General features: G+C 36.6%; 1 protein-coding gene across 1 annotated transcript in view; it reads left to right on the top strand.

Moving 5' to 3' along the window:
• The window catches only part of SP4 (Sp4 transcription factor), a 42,027-nt gene extending 27,514 nt beyond the window's left edge, over positions 1-14,513 (top strand). The window contains exons 4-6 of the mRNA XM_060248637.1: positions 11,090-11,321; positions 11,468-11,667; positions 13,639-14,513. Of these exons, the coding sequence (XP_060104620.1) occupies positions 11,090-11,321; positions 11,468-11,667; positions 13,639-13,886 (680 nt within the window). The 3' untranslated portion in view covers positions 13,887-14,513. The remainder of the gene's footprint in view (positions 1-11,089; positions 11,322-11,467; positions 11,668-13,638) is intronic.
• Positions 14,514-17,241: the final 2,728 nt, after the last annotated feature.

Below are 17,241 nucleotides of genomic sequence, written 5' to 3' on the forward strand. Positions count from 1 at the left end.
TGCTGGATCATTTGCCAATATTGTACAGCCCTTTCACAAGTCCACCACATATGGTAGAAGGACCCTTCATGTTTTTTACATTTCCAACATCGATCAGACATCTGATTATTTGTTTACGACAGTTTTTTTGGTGTCATATACCATCTGTACAACATTTTGTAACAATTTTCTTTCAGGTTGTTACATGTCGATATTTTCATAGAGTTCTTCCACAAATATTCCCATTGTTCCATCTGAATTTCCTTGTTTATATTAATTGCCCACTTTATCATTTGAGATTTTACCACTTCTTCCTCTGTAGACCATTTCAGTAACAGTTTATATACTCATGAGATCAATTTTACGTCCTCACCAAACAGCATTTTCTCCATTTGTTTGTTCTTGTCTTATTCCTTCATTCCTAATATCCTGCTTCAGCAGACTTTTAATTTGTAACCATTGAAAGCAATTAAATTTATAATCCAATTCTTCCACTGATTTTAATTCTGCTTTGCCTCCTTGTATTTTTAGCAATTGTTTATATGGTAACCATTTCTCTTCCTCAATATCCAAATATAACTTTATTACTTCCATTGGTACAATCCACAGCGGTTTCCTCTCATCTCCATATTTTTGGTATTTCAACCAAGTTTTAAGCAAACTACTTCTTACATAATGATGTGAAAAAAACCATCCCTTTTACTTTTCCCATAGCACAAATATGCATGCCAACCAAAAACCTTTCCATGGCCTTCTAATGTTAATAATTTTCTGTTTAATAACACTATCCAATCCTTAATCCATACCAAACAAACTGCATCATGATATAGTCTTAAATCCGGTAATTGGAAGCCTCCCCTTTCTTTAGCGTCTGTCAGGATCTTCATCTTAATTCTTGGTTTCTTGCCAGCCCATATAAATTCCGAAAGTTTCTTCTGCCATTTATGAAATTGTTTATCTTCTTTCACTATTGGTATAGTTTGAAACAAGAACATTATTCTTGGTAATACATTCATTTTTATTGCCGATATTCTACCCAGGATAGACAAATTCAACTTATTCCATTTTTGTAAGTCCACCTCAATTTTCCGCCAAAGCTTTTCATAGTTGTTTTTAAATAAGTCAATATTCTTTGTTGTAATCTGTACTCCTAAATACTTTACTTTAGAGGCCACTTCACAGTTTGTTAAATTTTGTAATTCTATCTGCTTAGATTTTGACATATTTTTACACAAAAAAATTTTCTCTTTATTTACATAAAAGCATGCCAGATCACCATATTCTTTTTATTTTTGGAGCAGCAACAGTGTAACTTGAGTTGGGTTTTCATTTATAAACATTACATCAGCTGCAAACGCTCTGTATTTGTAAGAAAAGCCTTTTAATTTCAAACCCTCTATCTCCTTATCTTCTTGAACTTGCATAAGCAGTAATTCCAGCGTCATAAATTTCAAAGGGGATAGAGGGCACCCTTGTCTTGTTCCTTTTCAAATTGCTATTTTCTCTGTCAAATCTGCATTTATACAAAGTCTTGCTTGTTGGTCAGTATATATTGCCTTTACCATTCTAACAAAGTCTTCATCCAATACCAATTTCTCCATTACTGCAAACAAAGTCCCAATGAACATTGTCAAAAGCTTTCTCTGCATCAGCGAAAAGCAAAGCTACTTCGTTTTCAGGATGTTTTTCATAATATTCTATTATATCTATTACAGTTCTGATATTTTCTCTTAATTGCCTTCTGGGGAGAAACCCTGCTTGTTCCTCTTTAACAAAACTATTCAAATGCTGCTTCAGGCGTTCCACTAAAATTCTAGCATATATTATGTAGTCATTATTTAGCAATGAAATTGGTCTATAGTTTTTTACATTAGTCACATCTCTGTCTTCTTTTGGTATCAACGAGATTACTGCTTCCTTCCAAGTATTAGGTATCTTCCCATCTATTCTTATAATGTTCATCAGTTTCTGAAGTTTTGGAAGTAGAGTTTCTTTAAGAACTTTATAATATCTTGCTGTAAAATCGTTAGGACCCAGAGCCTTCCCTGGCTTCATTGAGTTAATTGCCGCTTCAGTTTCTTCCTTACCAATTGGGTCATTTAAGATCTTTTTCATATTGTCCGTTAGGGGTTTAACATTAATTTCCTGTAAATAGGCATCTATTTTCTCTTTTCTCCCCACAAGACTTTTATACAAATTTGCATAATACTTATAAAACTCTCTTTTGATTCCTTCCTGGTCAACAATTTCTTTGTTGCCCAAACTAATTTTATTAACAATTTTATTTTCCCTTTTTCTTTTCATTTGCCAGGCCAAGTATTTTCCAGCTTTATTTGCACTCTCAAAAGATTTTTGTTGAAGCCTTTTTAAGTTCCATTCTACTTCTTTATTTAACAAGTGTCTTAGTTGGTCCTGTAGAATTCCAATTTCTTTTAAAATCTTCTTTTTCCCCGGTCTCTTTATAAGCTCTCTTCTTCTTAATCTCCTTCTGTATGTCTGTCATTTGTTTCTCTTTAGCTTTTCTGTCTTTATTATTCAATGTGATTAAAATACCTCTCATCACCGCTTAAGCATCCCACACCGCTTGATATTGAACGTCCTCATTTTCATTTACTTGGAAAAAGGCTTTAGTCTCTTTTTGCAGAGATTCTACTACCCCATCTTTCTGCAGTAAATCTTAATTTATTCGCCATCTTAAAGTCTTTTTGGTAGGTTTCGCAGACCACATTATTGGATTATGATCTGCTCTTATTTTCGGAAGAATCTCAATTTTTGTTGTTGTAAGTCCCAAATTTTTTGTACTCCATAACATATCAATCCTTGAGAAAGAGTTATGTCAAGCTGAGCAGAAGGTATAGTCTCTAACTGTAGGATTTTTCTCCCTCCAAGTGTCTACAAGTTTTTTTTGCTTGGCTAATTCAAAAAAAGACTTTGGTAGTTTACCTTCATTATTCTTCTTCCCAGATCTGTCCAAAATATTTTTAACTGTACCATTAAAGTCACCCATTAACATGATTTGCTCATATGTCTCTTGATCAAGTTGCTGCATAATGTCCTTAAAAAAAGAATCTTTTGCTCCATTAGGAGCATACAGTCCCAATAGCAAAGTCTTGTGGTTCATCATCACTTGCACTGCAATATATCTACCATCATCGTCCTTAAAAATCAATTTTGGCTCCAATTCCTGTTTTACATAAAAAACCACGCCTCTTTTTTCTCCTTAGCCAATGAAAAAAATTCCATACCAAATTGCTTATTCCACAAATATTTGTAATCCAATCGTTTAATGTGTACTTCTTGTAGACAAATTATGTTACATTTTTGCTTCCCAATCCAATGAAAAGTTGCCTTTCTTTTTTGTGGTGAATTAAGTCCATTTACATTCCAAGATAATAATTTGTAATCCATCATGGTTTTCTATTTTAATCTGAACCTCCAAATTCTTTATTCTCCACCAAAAACTTCTCCATCTCCTGAGTGCTTGTAATGGTAATCCTCTTCCCCTTGTATTCAAAAACCAATCCTTCTGGGAGAATCCATCTATATCTCATTTGACTCTCTCTCAAATGCTCAGTCAGTTTTTTATATAATCTTCTGTCACTTAAGACTTTCTTTGGTAATTCTTTCATAATTCTAACATCACTGCCTTCCACAATCAGCTTGCCTTCATACTGTTTACTTAGAATCCTTCCCACGAAATCTCTTGTTACACATCTCACTACCACATCTCTTGGCAATTTATTTTTCCTTGCATATTCTGAATTGACCCTGTAAATATAGTCATAAAAGTAATTAATCTCCTCAGGATCATCTCCAACATATTCAGCAATAATCCTTATGTATTTCCTTAAATCACCATCCTTTTCAGGCACACCTCTTAAACGTATCTGATTTTCCATTGATTTGCAGTCCTGCAGTACTGCTTTGTCCTGCAGTTTTTTAATAGTGGAATCCACTGTATTAATTCTTTCATCATGGTCTTTCACTTTCTCTTCCACCTCTTGGATTTTTTTGGATACTGATTTAAACTCTTTACTGAGAACTTCTATATCTTTTTTTAATTCCTTCTTACAATCACTTATAGAATCTTTACTCAGTTTAGACAATCTAGCTTCCATGGCATCCATCTGTTCTTTTTTATCAGCCTTTTTGCCCTCTTCTAGTGTCTTAGCTCTTGTCTGTAGTGGTTTTTGGGCTGACATTACTGCCTTCCCATTATAAATATAGGCTTTACAGTTGAAGTCACCAAGTTCTTTTTAAATGGTCCAGTCTTATAGATTAGGGCATGCCCTTTCAGAAAAGCCCAAAATCGCCGTCCTCCTATGCCCCTGGGTCCAGATACTAATTTTTTAAAAGTTATAATTCCCCAAAATGGTGCTCGATGTTTCTCTATGGTTTAGTCCTAGAGGAGCTTAAAAAAAACCCTTGATGGCCTCTTCTGCCCACACTTGCCACAAAGTCTCATTATCTATGGTTGTGAAGTCTCACGATGTTCCCAGACATCATTTCCTGTAATGACTTGTTGATCTGCAGTTCTTCCACTCTCGGGGGGAGTGATCACAAAAATTCCAAACAATATCAGCTTTTGACTTTTTTAAGCCTTATATCTGTTTAACTCAGTCCAAGATTTCCCCCTTCTCCTTCTTCTTTATTATTACAAGTTGTTTATGTGTCCAGACCTTCGTTTGCCTTCCAAATATTTCCCAATTTAGTCCCGGAGCAACAGATAAAAATCTCTTTTGACCTTCTTTGAGCTCTCTCATCCACCCTGTTTGGCCAACTGCAATATCCCATTTTTGCTTCATGCTGGCAATACTGCTTTGCTGTCTTGGACAAGAGTTGGTCTGCCAAGATCATTAAAAAATATTATCTAATACTTCATTAAGGAAGGCCTGAAAATAAACTTCCAGAAATCTAAAGTAGTTGTCGTCTTCAAAAAAGCAATCCTACAGTGTTCAGTTGGGCTCTGAATAGGGAAAAAATCCAAGTGAAGGAATTTTCATATTTTGATATTCTTTTTATCCATCTAAAATGGAGATCACATCAGTCATTGATAAGAATAAAAGCATAAACCTGTCCCAGAAGCATGTTAATTTTTATTTCCAAAATAATGATAGGGAGTATATTCCAGGTGCTTGTCAAGGTTTTAACTTAAAGGTTTTCCCAATTATTTTCTAGAATGCAGCCATAAGGATTATTTCAGTTAATGAAAATATTGACCATCTTCTTCTGCTCTTTTTGAGAAAATTATTAAACATTCCTTGCTGTGTAGCTGGTGTGGCTCTTTGTTCAGAACTGGGCCAACCTTCTCTTAGATGGTTTATCGTCATATCTGCTACTCCTGAAAGAGGACCTTTATAGGTCAATATGGTTTAAGACTCTGAAAAACTCCTGACTCTTGGTGTTAACGTGGACACTATCCAGGATCTGGGCTTTGATGCAGTGTTTGCTTTGGTGAGAAAGATTAATTGATCACCAGAGCTCTGCTTTTAGAGCACACTGCACCTGTTCATCTCAGTTTTTCAGATTTATTTATTTTATTACACTTATATCCCACTCTCTCTTGCAAGCAGGCTCAGACAGCTCACAGCAAGGTCCACAGTAAAATATTTTAAACAGTAAAACAATAATCAGATTAAAAAAACCCATAGGTTAAGATGACAAAACAAATTCCCAAAATTGTGTGCATGCACGATGGAACAAGAATTAGGTGAGAACATCATTTGTAGATGCAATATGGAGGACAGGGTGAAGCAGGGGAGGCCATACTCAGGAACCTACCACCTTAACCAAAGGCCCGGAGGAACAATTCTGTTTTCCAGGCCCTGTGGAACTGTAGTAAGTTCCATAGAGCCCTGGTCTCACTTGGTAGAGACTTCTACCTGGTCCCTGGTTGAGATTAAACGAATGTCTTTGGGTCTGGGGACTACCAGAAGATGTTGTTCAGAATAGCTCAAGGCTTGCTAGGGAACATATGGGAAGAGTTGGTCTGCTGATATGATGTTCCCAGACTGCATAAGGCTTTGAAGGTTAATACCAGAACCTTGAACCTGATTAGGTACTCAACTGGTAACAAAACCACTGGCTGCATGCTTGTCCTCAAAGATGACCCAGTCAGCAGGTGCACCACTGCAGTTTTTATATCCATCCCTCCCGTACCTATCTGTTGACTTACCAAAGCCTTTTAAGAGCATGCATCCTGGTCAAACTAAACGTCCCTTTGCTGGTAGTTATGAGGGAAAGATTCATACATTTACTTTATTGAGAACAACTCTGCCCCTGTTCCTTAGTTAAGATTAAATTTGCTCTTCATTTTGGGAGTGTCATTTGTACACTAACTTAAGAAGTATTATATTTCACCATGTTTGCCAGTTCATTCTGATATACATTTTTATGACTTAGTTACATATCTAGTCATTGGCAGGTATCTAGAAAGAACTCTAGCAGTTGCAAAATCTTTTTACTCCTTTTGTCTATTGGGCGATAAGTGACTAACAACAACTATTCACTGCTCAAGATTGATGTATCATAGATCTTTTATGGAATAAAAGGAAAGGAAAACAAGCTAAAAATCGGAATCATGAGTCATTCCTTCTCCAATGGACTGCATTTGCCATGTAGGGTCTTGAGCTGCATGTTCTATATTTTGTACAAGCATTAAGGTTGATTTTTGCTTGTCATTCTGATGCCCACTCAACAAGTGCAGAAAGATCCTTCCAGCGCTTTGCTGTAGTCTGCTCTGCATTGTTATTTTGAGTAGTTTGATTATGTTTGTATATTAGGCCACATTTTTCTGCTGGACTGATAAACCAGCTGATGATGGATGCAAGAGAATATTTCAGGGGAGAATTGCTTAAGCGGAAACATAAACTGTTCAATCTTAAGACTCAGATATCCCAGACCTATTCCTATGAATAAGGTAAAAGTTGAAAAGTGTATTTGAACACAGCAAATATGAACAGATTAGAATTCCAAAATTAGTATACAGTGACAAAACTATTCTTCACTCATACTGTCCTTAGTCATTATTCTATATCATGCCTTGAAATTTTGTCTTCAGCTTTAGGAGCCACCCCCCAAATTTAGCATTCAGACTTATTTTTCCTCCTTCATGCTTTTATATTTTAATGACCACAGTTTCTTATGATTGCTACTTCAAAAGCTGATCCGGAACTCCTCACAATTTCTTGACATTCTTTTAAAAGCTATAACAAAAGTGTTGCAGCGTATAAATAAATATGGTGTAACTCTAGTAGTCACCACAACAAAAAGCTTAACCTTCATCTCTTAAACAAGCTTTGTACTTGTACTGAAAATCACTTAGAAGCACTTACTATGAATGACTGATAAAAATACTGGGCACCACAATGAAATTTCAATGGCATCCTGGTGCCTGGGATTTGTTGAGCCTTATTCTATATCAAGGAAGTGTGAGGGGGCCACATACAAGAAATTTGTTAGCCATATGTGGACAAACTCTCTGTCAATAAATTTAACATTTTATGGTTTATTGTGAACTCTTTTCTTGTGTTTCGATTTTATGTGTGATCATGGAAGAGTGCCAAAACAAATGTGCATTATCAAGGAGCTTTGTCTCAGATCTGGTAAACATATTTTGGTTTAGTGGAATAAATAAACACTTATATTCTTGGTATTTTTAGCATTGCTTTGAAGGTAAATTTGTATATACTTGAAATTTTTTATTAAATTTAAAAAAGCCCAGATGTTTATACAGGAATATTCTTTATGAATAAGTACTTCACAGTATTTTGGTTTCTTCCGTGAAGTATTTTAAAACATTTCAGATTGATTAAAGATTTTTACCGGTCCATGGCCTGTTAGCAACTGGGCCGCCACTCCCTGCCCTCCGCCCCTGCTGCCACTGCCCACCTGCCCATCACAGCAACTCAGCATCGTGCTCAGTCGCTCCCCCTGCACAACGAGGCTCGACTCCTCATCATGCCCCTCCCTTCCCCAATGCCGCGCCATGCTTCGCACCCCATCCTCCACCTGCGCAATTAGAGGAGTGATGAGGCTCGAGTTGGCCCTACCCACTTCGACAAGACCTGGACTGATTCTAAGTTGTTTTAAGAGCAAACTAGAGGAGGAGGAGTTTCACCCCCTCTCACTTCTGGAAGTTAAGCAGGAGGGAGAGAAGCCTCCTTCAGCACACTATTCAAATAACTTAGAATCAACCCGGGCCCTGCCAAAGCAGCCCAGACCCTGTTGAAGTGGCCTGAGCCTCATCACGGCACCCCTCTGATCACGCCAGAGAGGCGGGCAATGAGGCTCGGCTCTACCTGCTTCAACAGGGCCTGGGCTGATTTTAAGTTATTTGAAGAGCACGCTGATGGAGGCTTCTCCCCCCCCCCTTAACTTTCAGAAGTGAGTGAGGGGCAAAACTCCTCCTCCACCCTGCTCTTCAAACAATTTAGAATAAGCCCGGGGCCTGTCAAAGTGAGTAAGGCCAACTCTGAGCCTCATCGCTTCTCTGATTGTGGGTGGAGGGAGGGGGGCAGTGCGCATGGCACTAGGGAAGGGAGGGGTGGGCTGTGGTGGCAGCAGTGGCAAAATGGGTCCCTGGTGCCAAAAAGGTTGGGACCACTGTGGTAGAGGGTGCCACTCTACTAACCTGTAATGGAAGATGCTGAGGACTTCTTTGATATTAAAACTGAAAGAAAATGACATGAGGGTGTTAGACCCACTGGTTGGGAATTTAGTGTGAGTCACAGTTGTTTACTCTGGTGAGGACATTTGCTGATGGCCCAGACCTTGAAGATGTGTCAGCTGAAACAAGATGTTTTAATATTTAAGATGTTGCAGTAATATTGTAGTATTGCCAATCCTTCCAGGATTTCTTAAAAGTATCTGAAGACGTATAGATGAAAGTTTCACGCCAGGCAAATTCTAAAGAATTTTAGAGGATGCAGGTAGTGAATCTGTGTTTCTGTTAAATCAGTTTGTTCCAAATTCCTTGGTAGTGACACAATGCAGGGGGAAGGGCCATCCTCTATAGGAGCTGTTCTAAGATAGCATGCTTGTTTTGTTGCAGTCAGTATCTTCCTCCTGGAAGTTGTAGGATCTACTGTTGAACAGAGTATTGCATCTCTTTTGCAAACTGAAAAATCATATTATCTTTACAGTTTTCAGGCAACAGTTTAATCTCATTATAATCTGTTTTTTTTTTTTTTTTGAAAACTGACACTGTGCCCTAGATAACAGTAAAACTGTTGAGATTCCAGATGTGGGCAGGAACTGAGTCTAGCTAAAAGACAGCAATAGAGTGATAGTATGCGAAATAAAGCAAAGGATGACTCACTATTCCAACTTTCAAACCTGTCGTCTATGAAGATGAAATGTCCTAAATTGGATCAGTACCCCTACAAAGATCCACATGGTATGCTAAACAAAAGAGCCATCACACCTTCTCGCCAAACAAGAAAGAGCTTTTTAAGCAAAGTAGTTAGTTCAGGTGATGACACTGTGGTTTCCTAAGGATCAGGAACCTGAACAAAAGTTTGGAGTGGGATAGATGCCCCGTGATGCAGAGTGGTAAAGCTGCAGTCCAAGCTCTCTGCTCACGATTTGAGTTCGATCCCAGCAGAAGCTGGGTTCAGGTAGCCAGCTCAAGATTGACTCAGCCTTCCATCCTTCCGAGGTCAGTAAAATGAGTATCCAGCTTGCTGGGGAAAAGTGTAGATGACTGGGGAAGGCAATGGCAAACCACCCCATAAAAAGTCTGCTGTGAAAATGTCGTGATGCGACATCACCCCAGAGTCAGAAATGACTGGTGCTTGCAAGGAGGACTACCTTTTACCTTTAGATAGCTTGTAGTTTGCATCCTTGCATGACATGGATGGACTTTTCAAATATTAGTTGAACTTTGTCGTAGAAGAACATTAAATTTGAATCCTGCCCTTTTAGCTGTATGCAGTACTATAGATCTTCTCAAAGCGCATTGCTTCAATAATAGTATATTTGAAATGCTGTAATTCCATGTTTTAATAGGGGTTTAGAAATTGGCCAAAGGATTTCATGTGCCAAAGTACTTATTGTAATCTAAAAGTGCTGCATTTCATGGGTTTCTCATTCAGTATGGTAAAATTGATGCTGATCCCGCCCACTTCCATACTATTCATAGGAATCATCCTGGGCTTCATTACAACTAAAGCCATATGTGTAATACCAAAAAGTTTTAGATAATCTGCTGAAAAGGATCTAGCATTGTTGCTGTTCTGAATTTGATGGCATCTATTCCTTTTCACATGCTTACAAATCTGAACACTTCTTAACTGATTTGTCTAAGTACTCATATGTCCTGTCCTGTCTTCATACTGCAGGAATACTGGTGGAGCAAAGCAAACTTTGGGTTGTCAGGCAGTTCTAATACCAAATGTATAATCTTATTATTAAAAATATATTACTAGTAATGCATATCTTACTTTATCTAAATATACATCTTATATGATAATTTTATTGAAAACAGGTTTGTTTAGATGCCATTTGACTAATATAGTTTTTATTTATTGGCAGTCCTAATTGAGATTTTAAACTGTCATGAGATTTTATATAACTTATTTATATTGTAAGTTGCCTTGAGTGCTGCAAGGTAGAAAGATAGCTAATGAATGTTTTTAATAAATAATATTCAAGGTAACTCAGATCATCAGTAGATTTACAGAGGTCCCAACTGACAAACAGTTATGAGCAAGTACAAGGTTCATTGCATTTTTTTAATACATCCAGATTCACTTCTGGCACCAAGGGCTTTCCAAGTAGTGTCACTGCACAATGCAGGCATAGCTTTAGCTATATTCCATGTCAGATTAGGAATGCAGCAACCTTATAAATGGACCATTTTCCTGTCACTATTTGCAAGTAGCACTGTGTAGTTGAGGAGAAGCACTGGTTTCTTGTTTTTAATGCAAAGGATTCTGAACTTAATAAAATAGTGCAGGGTTCCCCCTGAAAGTATAATGCATATGGAGAAAATTGCTTGTTGTGATGTGGGGTTTCTACATTTTATAATGCAATAAAAAGAATGCTACAAATTATGTTCTAATTTTGTTGTGATAAACTGTAGATGTTAAGTTTTTTTCTTATTTTACAGGTCAACAACAAGGACAGGATGGAGGAGTCAAAGTACAGCAAGCCACAATAGCTCCTGTAACTGTAGCAGTAGGAGGCATTGCTAATGCAGCAATTGGTGCTGTTAGTCCTGATCAGATAACTCAGGTGCAGCTACAACAAGCCCAGCAAGCTTCTGATCAAGAAGTGCAGCCTGGCAAAAGGCTAAGAAGAGTTGCTTGCTCATGTCCTAATTGTAGAGAAGGAGAAGGAAGGTAATCACCATGATAGCTATAAAACATCAGACATCTCAGTGTTACCAGTGGTCCTTTTGCTCTTATATATTACTATTCTGTTAGTGAAGAAATTATGAGTGCTTGAAGTAATTTTTATTTAACTGTTTGCATTTTGTGCTTGTTAGAGGCAGTAATGAACCAGGAAAAAAGAAACAACATATCTGCCATATTGAAGGTTGTGGGAAAGTATATGGGAAAACATCTCATCTCCGGGCACACCTTCGCTGGCATACTGGAGAAAGACCATTTGTCTGCAATTGGATCTTCTGTGGGAAAAGATTTACAAGGAGTGATGAGCTACAGAGACATAGACGAACCCACACAGGTCAGTGACTAGACTGTACCAGGGCTTGAAGTCAGTGGACTCAGAAGGGTGTAGTGTATTTTAGGATGCTGAGTTTTTAAAAAAAATTGAACATATTTAATGTGCATCAAATATAATATTTTTTTAAAAAAATATTAGAACTTAGAAGTTTGATTTGAACTTTGTTGTAGAAAAATAAGAGCGGTTCTTAGAAAATTGCCTGTTACATGACATACAAGTGTGTGTGTGTGTGTTTGTGTGTGTGTGTCTGAAGTAAAAAAAGCACATACCAAGATAATTGTAATACTATATGGGAAAATGCTCTGGCCTGGATGGCTCAGACTAGCCTGACTAGCAAGGGCCATGGCTCAGTGGTAGAGCATCTGCTTGGCATGCAAAAAGTCCCAGGTTCTATGCCTGTCATCTCCAGTTAAAGGACCAGACAGTGAAAGACTTCTGCCTGAGACCCTGGAAAGCCACTCCCAGAATGAGTAGACAATATTGACCTTGATGGACCAGTGGTCTTATTTACTGTAAGGCAGTTTCTTGTGTTATCAGATCTCCGAAGCTAAGCAGGGTTGGACCTGATTAGTACTTGGATGGAAGACCATCAAGGACGTCCAGGGTTGCTATACAGAGAGAAACAATAGCAAATCACCTATGATCATCTCATGCCTTGAAAACCCTACAGGGCTGCTATAAGCTGGCTGCAGTTTGAGGGCATTTTACACCACAATGGGCAATTTTCTCAGGTTTTGTTAAACTACAGTTATGTTGTCCTTTTTGTCTTCTGGTAGTTGATTAATCAAACTTCTGTTATTATCAGCAAAGGACTGCAAGAGTAAATGCTATCCCAGAATTATAAAATGTATTCTTTTGGTTCTGCATTCATATTTAGCAGTTATGTATGTTTGGTTCTAACTTGTATGCATAGCTAGCACAATAAAGTCACTAGGTGATTAAAAAAACAACACAATTCATGTTAGCAAAACCAAAAAAGCAATATAAATGTAGATATTTTATCAACTTGTTCCATTATGTAATGTCTTAAAAAACGATTGGCAAAGATTCCCGTATCTCAGTCTCTCTTTTTAGGAGAATTGATAAGAATTCTTTTGAACAGTTTGAGATCCCATCAAGATACATAAAAATTGAAGTCAAAATCCAGGCATCAAGTTAACTTCCACATATCTTGATTCTGCGTATTAGGATAAGTTTAAGTTTAATTTGATTTATACCCCACCAAGGCGGGCTCAGGGCGGCTTACAACAGATCATAGACTAATGATCGCAATCATAAAATCAGTAAAATCATTAAACAATATAAATTAAAAACAGTATACAGTTGGTGCTAGATTAAATGTTACTCATTCTCAAGATGACAGAAAGAAGCCCAAACTACACCAGTTTATAGTGCGATAAATTAGCATCTGGTTTGTAATTGTGTAACTTAACTAACTTTGTAATTTTGTAACGTAACTAACTAATGGATACTTTAGTGGTCACTTCAGATATATGCATATCTAAAGACACATCTATCTACAAGACATATATTCAGCAGTATTTAGGAAACTAGATGAGGAAGCTAGATACACATGCTTAGGAAACTTGATTCACATACTATGGAAAAAACATTGTAAACTTACTAGCATGATTTGTGAATGGGTCTTAATATAACCTTTTTTTAAAAAAACAAGAAAAAAGGGATTGCAAATATCTCATGTAGAAAGAAGTTGAGCACACACAGACATACACATTAAATACTGCATTACTGAATAGTTACAGAAATGTGTGTCACATGTCAATCTGTTAAAAGTATCTCCCAAACAAACTTATTTTCAAAATGATTATATTTTAGCAAGATAAAAAAGAACTATAAGATTGTCAGTTAAAATAACTGGGACTTTTCCTCCAATTGCAGCCAGAGAATTCCTACATAGCATTTGTGGGGGGAACAATGATTCAGTAACTGTCACCTTTTCCCCCCCAATAGGTGAGAAAAGATTTGAATGCCCAGAGTGTTCTAAAAGATTTATGCGAAGTGATCATCTCTCCAAGCATGTCAAAACACATCAAAATAAGAAGGGTGGAGGAACAGCCCTTGCTATTGTTACCTCAGGTGAATTGGACTCTTCAGTTACTGAGGTTCTTGGATCTCCAAGGATTGTCACAGTTGCAGCAATTTCTCAAGATTCAAACCCAGCAACTCCTAATGTTTCAACAAACATGGAAGAATTTTGAAAGAACATTATACAAATGCCTAGAGCTGCACTTAAGTTTACAACCTTTCAAGATATGGAAGTGGGCTTGTAAATGTATTACAGAGCAGGAAATCATGTAGTCAGCCTTGATTTCTGTAAGTATTCCAAGTTGGAGGATTAGCATAGAAAATGTACATCATACAAGACAAAATTTTCAAAAATTAAAACAGCCAATTGACATTGATAAATTTTGAGTAAAACATGAGGAAAATATTGCTTCCACACACTGTACTAATTTATGTAGCTCTGTATTATGGAAAAGATTTTGATTCGATTTTTCTTCTCTTTTATATGTTAATATTTGTTGCAGCAACAAACTATAAATACGCAACAGCATGGCTGTTGGTTAGGGTTGTTTTCACATGAAGGTCTCTAGTGTTTTCATGAAAACTTCCTTTCTCCAAAAGGCACAAAAAATGTATAATTTAGTTAATATGAATACTTTCTTTTTGGTTTGTGAAATGTTTATTAAGTTTGGCCATCTTCGTTCAGTTTTTAATGATTCAGATGGCAGCATGTGCAATGCAGCTGCTGAGTGAGTCTGAGATGCATCTCAGATAATTTTAACCACTACATTATAGTAGTGTGTACAATGACAATCAGTAAATATGGATTACTCTCATGGAGAGGTAAGAGATCTATAGAGCCAGTGTATACAGTAGCAAATATTGAATCTTAGAAATATATTGACATAAGATTTTAATTAATTTCTGTGTAAAAGTGAAACTTGGGAACCTGTGTGACAAGTCTTATACCTTAATTCATACCATTTCAAAACATAGATGATTGATTACTAAACTTTGGTTAACCTCAGCTTTTAAAATATCTGTAATTTTAAATATTTAAATTTTATTAGAATAAGTGGTGGGGTGTAGAATATTACTGTACTTATGCACCACTATCAATCTTCCGGCAGTTTCAAATATTGTGGTTAATATGCTGATTTCTTCAGCCTCTGACATGACAGCCAAAGAAAAGGATGAAAAACTTCAACCAAAATCCTTAACTCTGAATTTATTTGTTTTCTTTTACTAGAAACAATAGTGGCAGAAATCCAAAGCTCTACTGTAGATGCACCCATCAGGATTAGTATATCCAGTAGGATTTTAAAGTATCTTTTACTTTGAATAGCAGCCTCTGAGACAATATAGAAACAGGTTTTGAAAGTCCCCTCGTTTTCAAAATGGCTTACTATATGGCAAAACAGACTACTGTTTGTGAAACTCAAGCTGTAAAGTCTCCTAGGGCACTTTAGTGGCAAGATTTGTTTTTGGATCCCTGACAGAATTTGACACTTCCATTTCAGTATCTAAACAGGCCAGAAAAGAATAATTGTAAGGAATTTCTTGTATCATCAGTGTTGATTCTTTAGGCACAAGACACATCAGCAAAATATACTTGCTTTTCTGGACTGTAAACATAAGCTGTTTCATTCTTGGTATGTGTTCATTTGATTGAGCAGAGTTCATCCATTCACATTCATCAATAGAAGGAAGTGGTCACCCCCAGCCTGGATTGCGCAGTCTACCTTTTTTATGACTTTTGCAACTGTTTTCATTTTCATGGCACTTACTTCCTGCATGCACTCTCCCCTCTCCTTACTACCTATATATCTCAGGCAAGTTTCTACATACCCTCCATGCATCTGGCGAAGTAAGCTGTATTTCTCAGAAGCTTATGCTACAATAAAATTTGTGCTACTGGACTCTCTACTATTTTGCAGAAAGGGTTAAATACTGAAGATCTTTTGTCCTTGATTCAGTTTTAGTCATAAATACCTACATACATAGTGATCCTAGATAGGTGAGCACACCTTCATCTGCATGAGAATGCACAGCCAGCTGGACATTAGCACCTGGATGAGCAACACAATACAAATGAAGGTACATACACAGTGAACATCTATAACAGTTACACATGTGAATAGCTGTTTCTGCATGCAGATATCCTTGAGTGGATTGGCACATCTGTGTACACAGCCTTGTGCAAAAAAGAAGCAAGGCTAAGCAGACTTCAGATTTTGAAACATTTTCCATGGTATAAACATCAGGTTTTACAACTCTAGTCATTTGGAAAATATCTTCTTATTACCCAGATTATAAACTTGTATACCAAAATACATTAGTGATTGAACTTGTCCTTTAAAAATTATCTTTTTCATTGGGAGTTGTTTCAGAAAACAAACACCTTTTATAATCTTACACAGGTATCAGTTTTGTGGCATTGCATGCATTTTTAATTACAAAGATTTATTGGTAATTTGTACCATGTACACTTTAGGGATGCCCAGTGTAGTGAAGTGTGAGGCTGAAAGTCTTTTATACTTTCAGTTACATACCTAGCAAAGAAAACAGTTTTACACTGTGGTTACAAATACCAAGTTTCTTGAGCCTTTTGTAGACATTGAATGAAGTCTCTGAATTAGAGGGGGGTTTGTATGTTATTTTGTATATTTTATTTAAAAGATTCTCAACTGATGTGTCTGGCTTTGAAGCATCAGAATCAATTACCGTAGATGATACATTTAATACACGTGGCCATTAACTAATACTAATTAATTTTGTTGAAAATGAACTGAAGTATCAAATATATTTTATCATTATTTTTCACAATCAGTGGTATAAAAATTTAGTTAAGTAAACAAAAATTACTTAAAGAATCATGTTATTAGAAGTAAAGAATTTTTATAAACTGAAAGTATGAGTACTCTGCACAGCTGTTAGATATTTATATGCATACTTACGTATGCAGATGTGAAATGGAAATTATTTTTTAATCTGCAGCAAACCCCTATTACAAATATAACATAATCTTGTTGGCATCACAGAATCTAACACAGATTAATCTGTGTTAGCAGGTGCACTCGTTACCCCTGGAATTAGAAACATTTTGATAGTCTGTTCTGCATACCATTCTGAGTCCACTTTTCAGTCTTAGAAGGATCGTAAATTTCAGTGTCCTTTATTTGACTCAGTGGGATATAACTGTTGTATGTAATAGGGCACAGATGTGCAGTAGTAGCTTGTTTAATGGCATTTCACTGTTCATTTCCTTTGCCACCATTATAAAACTTTGCTTTATTGTAATTATCAGTGCAAAGTATATTTATCATGGTAGATCTCCAGTGTTGGAATAGTCCCCCCCTTACAATATTCTTTCTTGGGATAGGGGCTGTGTATGTGTTTCCTGATTACATTAGAAATTGGTGTTAAGTCATTATTTATCACACTGTTTCATGAGAGAAGTAATACAAGTGTGTAATCTAGGAGAAAAAGTTTATTTGTCAAACTTAGGTAAGCATGATGTTTTGGTCCTATTTTTCAATTTTATAACTG

The sequence above is a fragment of the Heteronotia binoei genome, chromosome 10 (genome assembly GCF_032191835.1).
Source record: "Heteronotia binoei isolate CCM8104 ecotype False Entrance Well chromosome 10, APGP_CSIRO_Hbin_v1, whole genome shotgun sequence".
NCBI classification, from domain to species: Eukaryota; Metazoa; Chordata; class Lepidosauria; order Squamata; family Gekkonidae; genus Heteronotia; species Heteronotia binoei.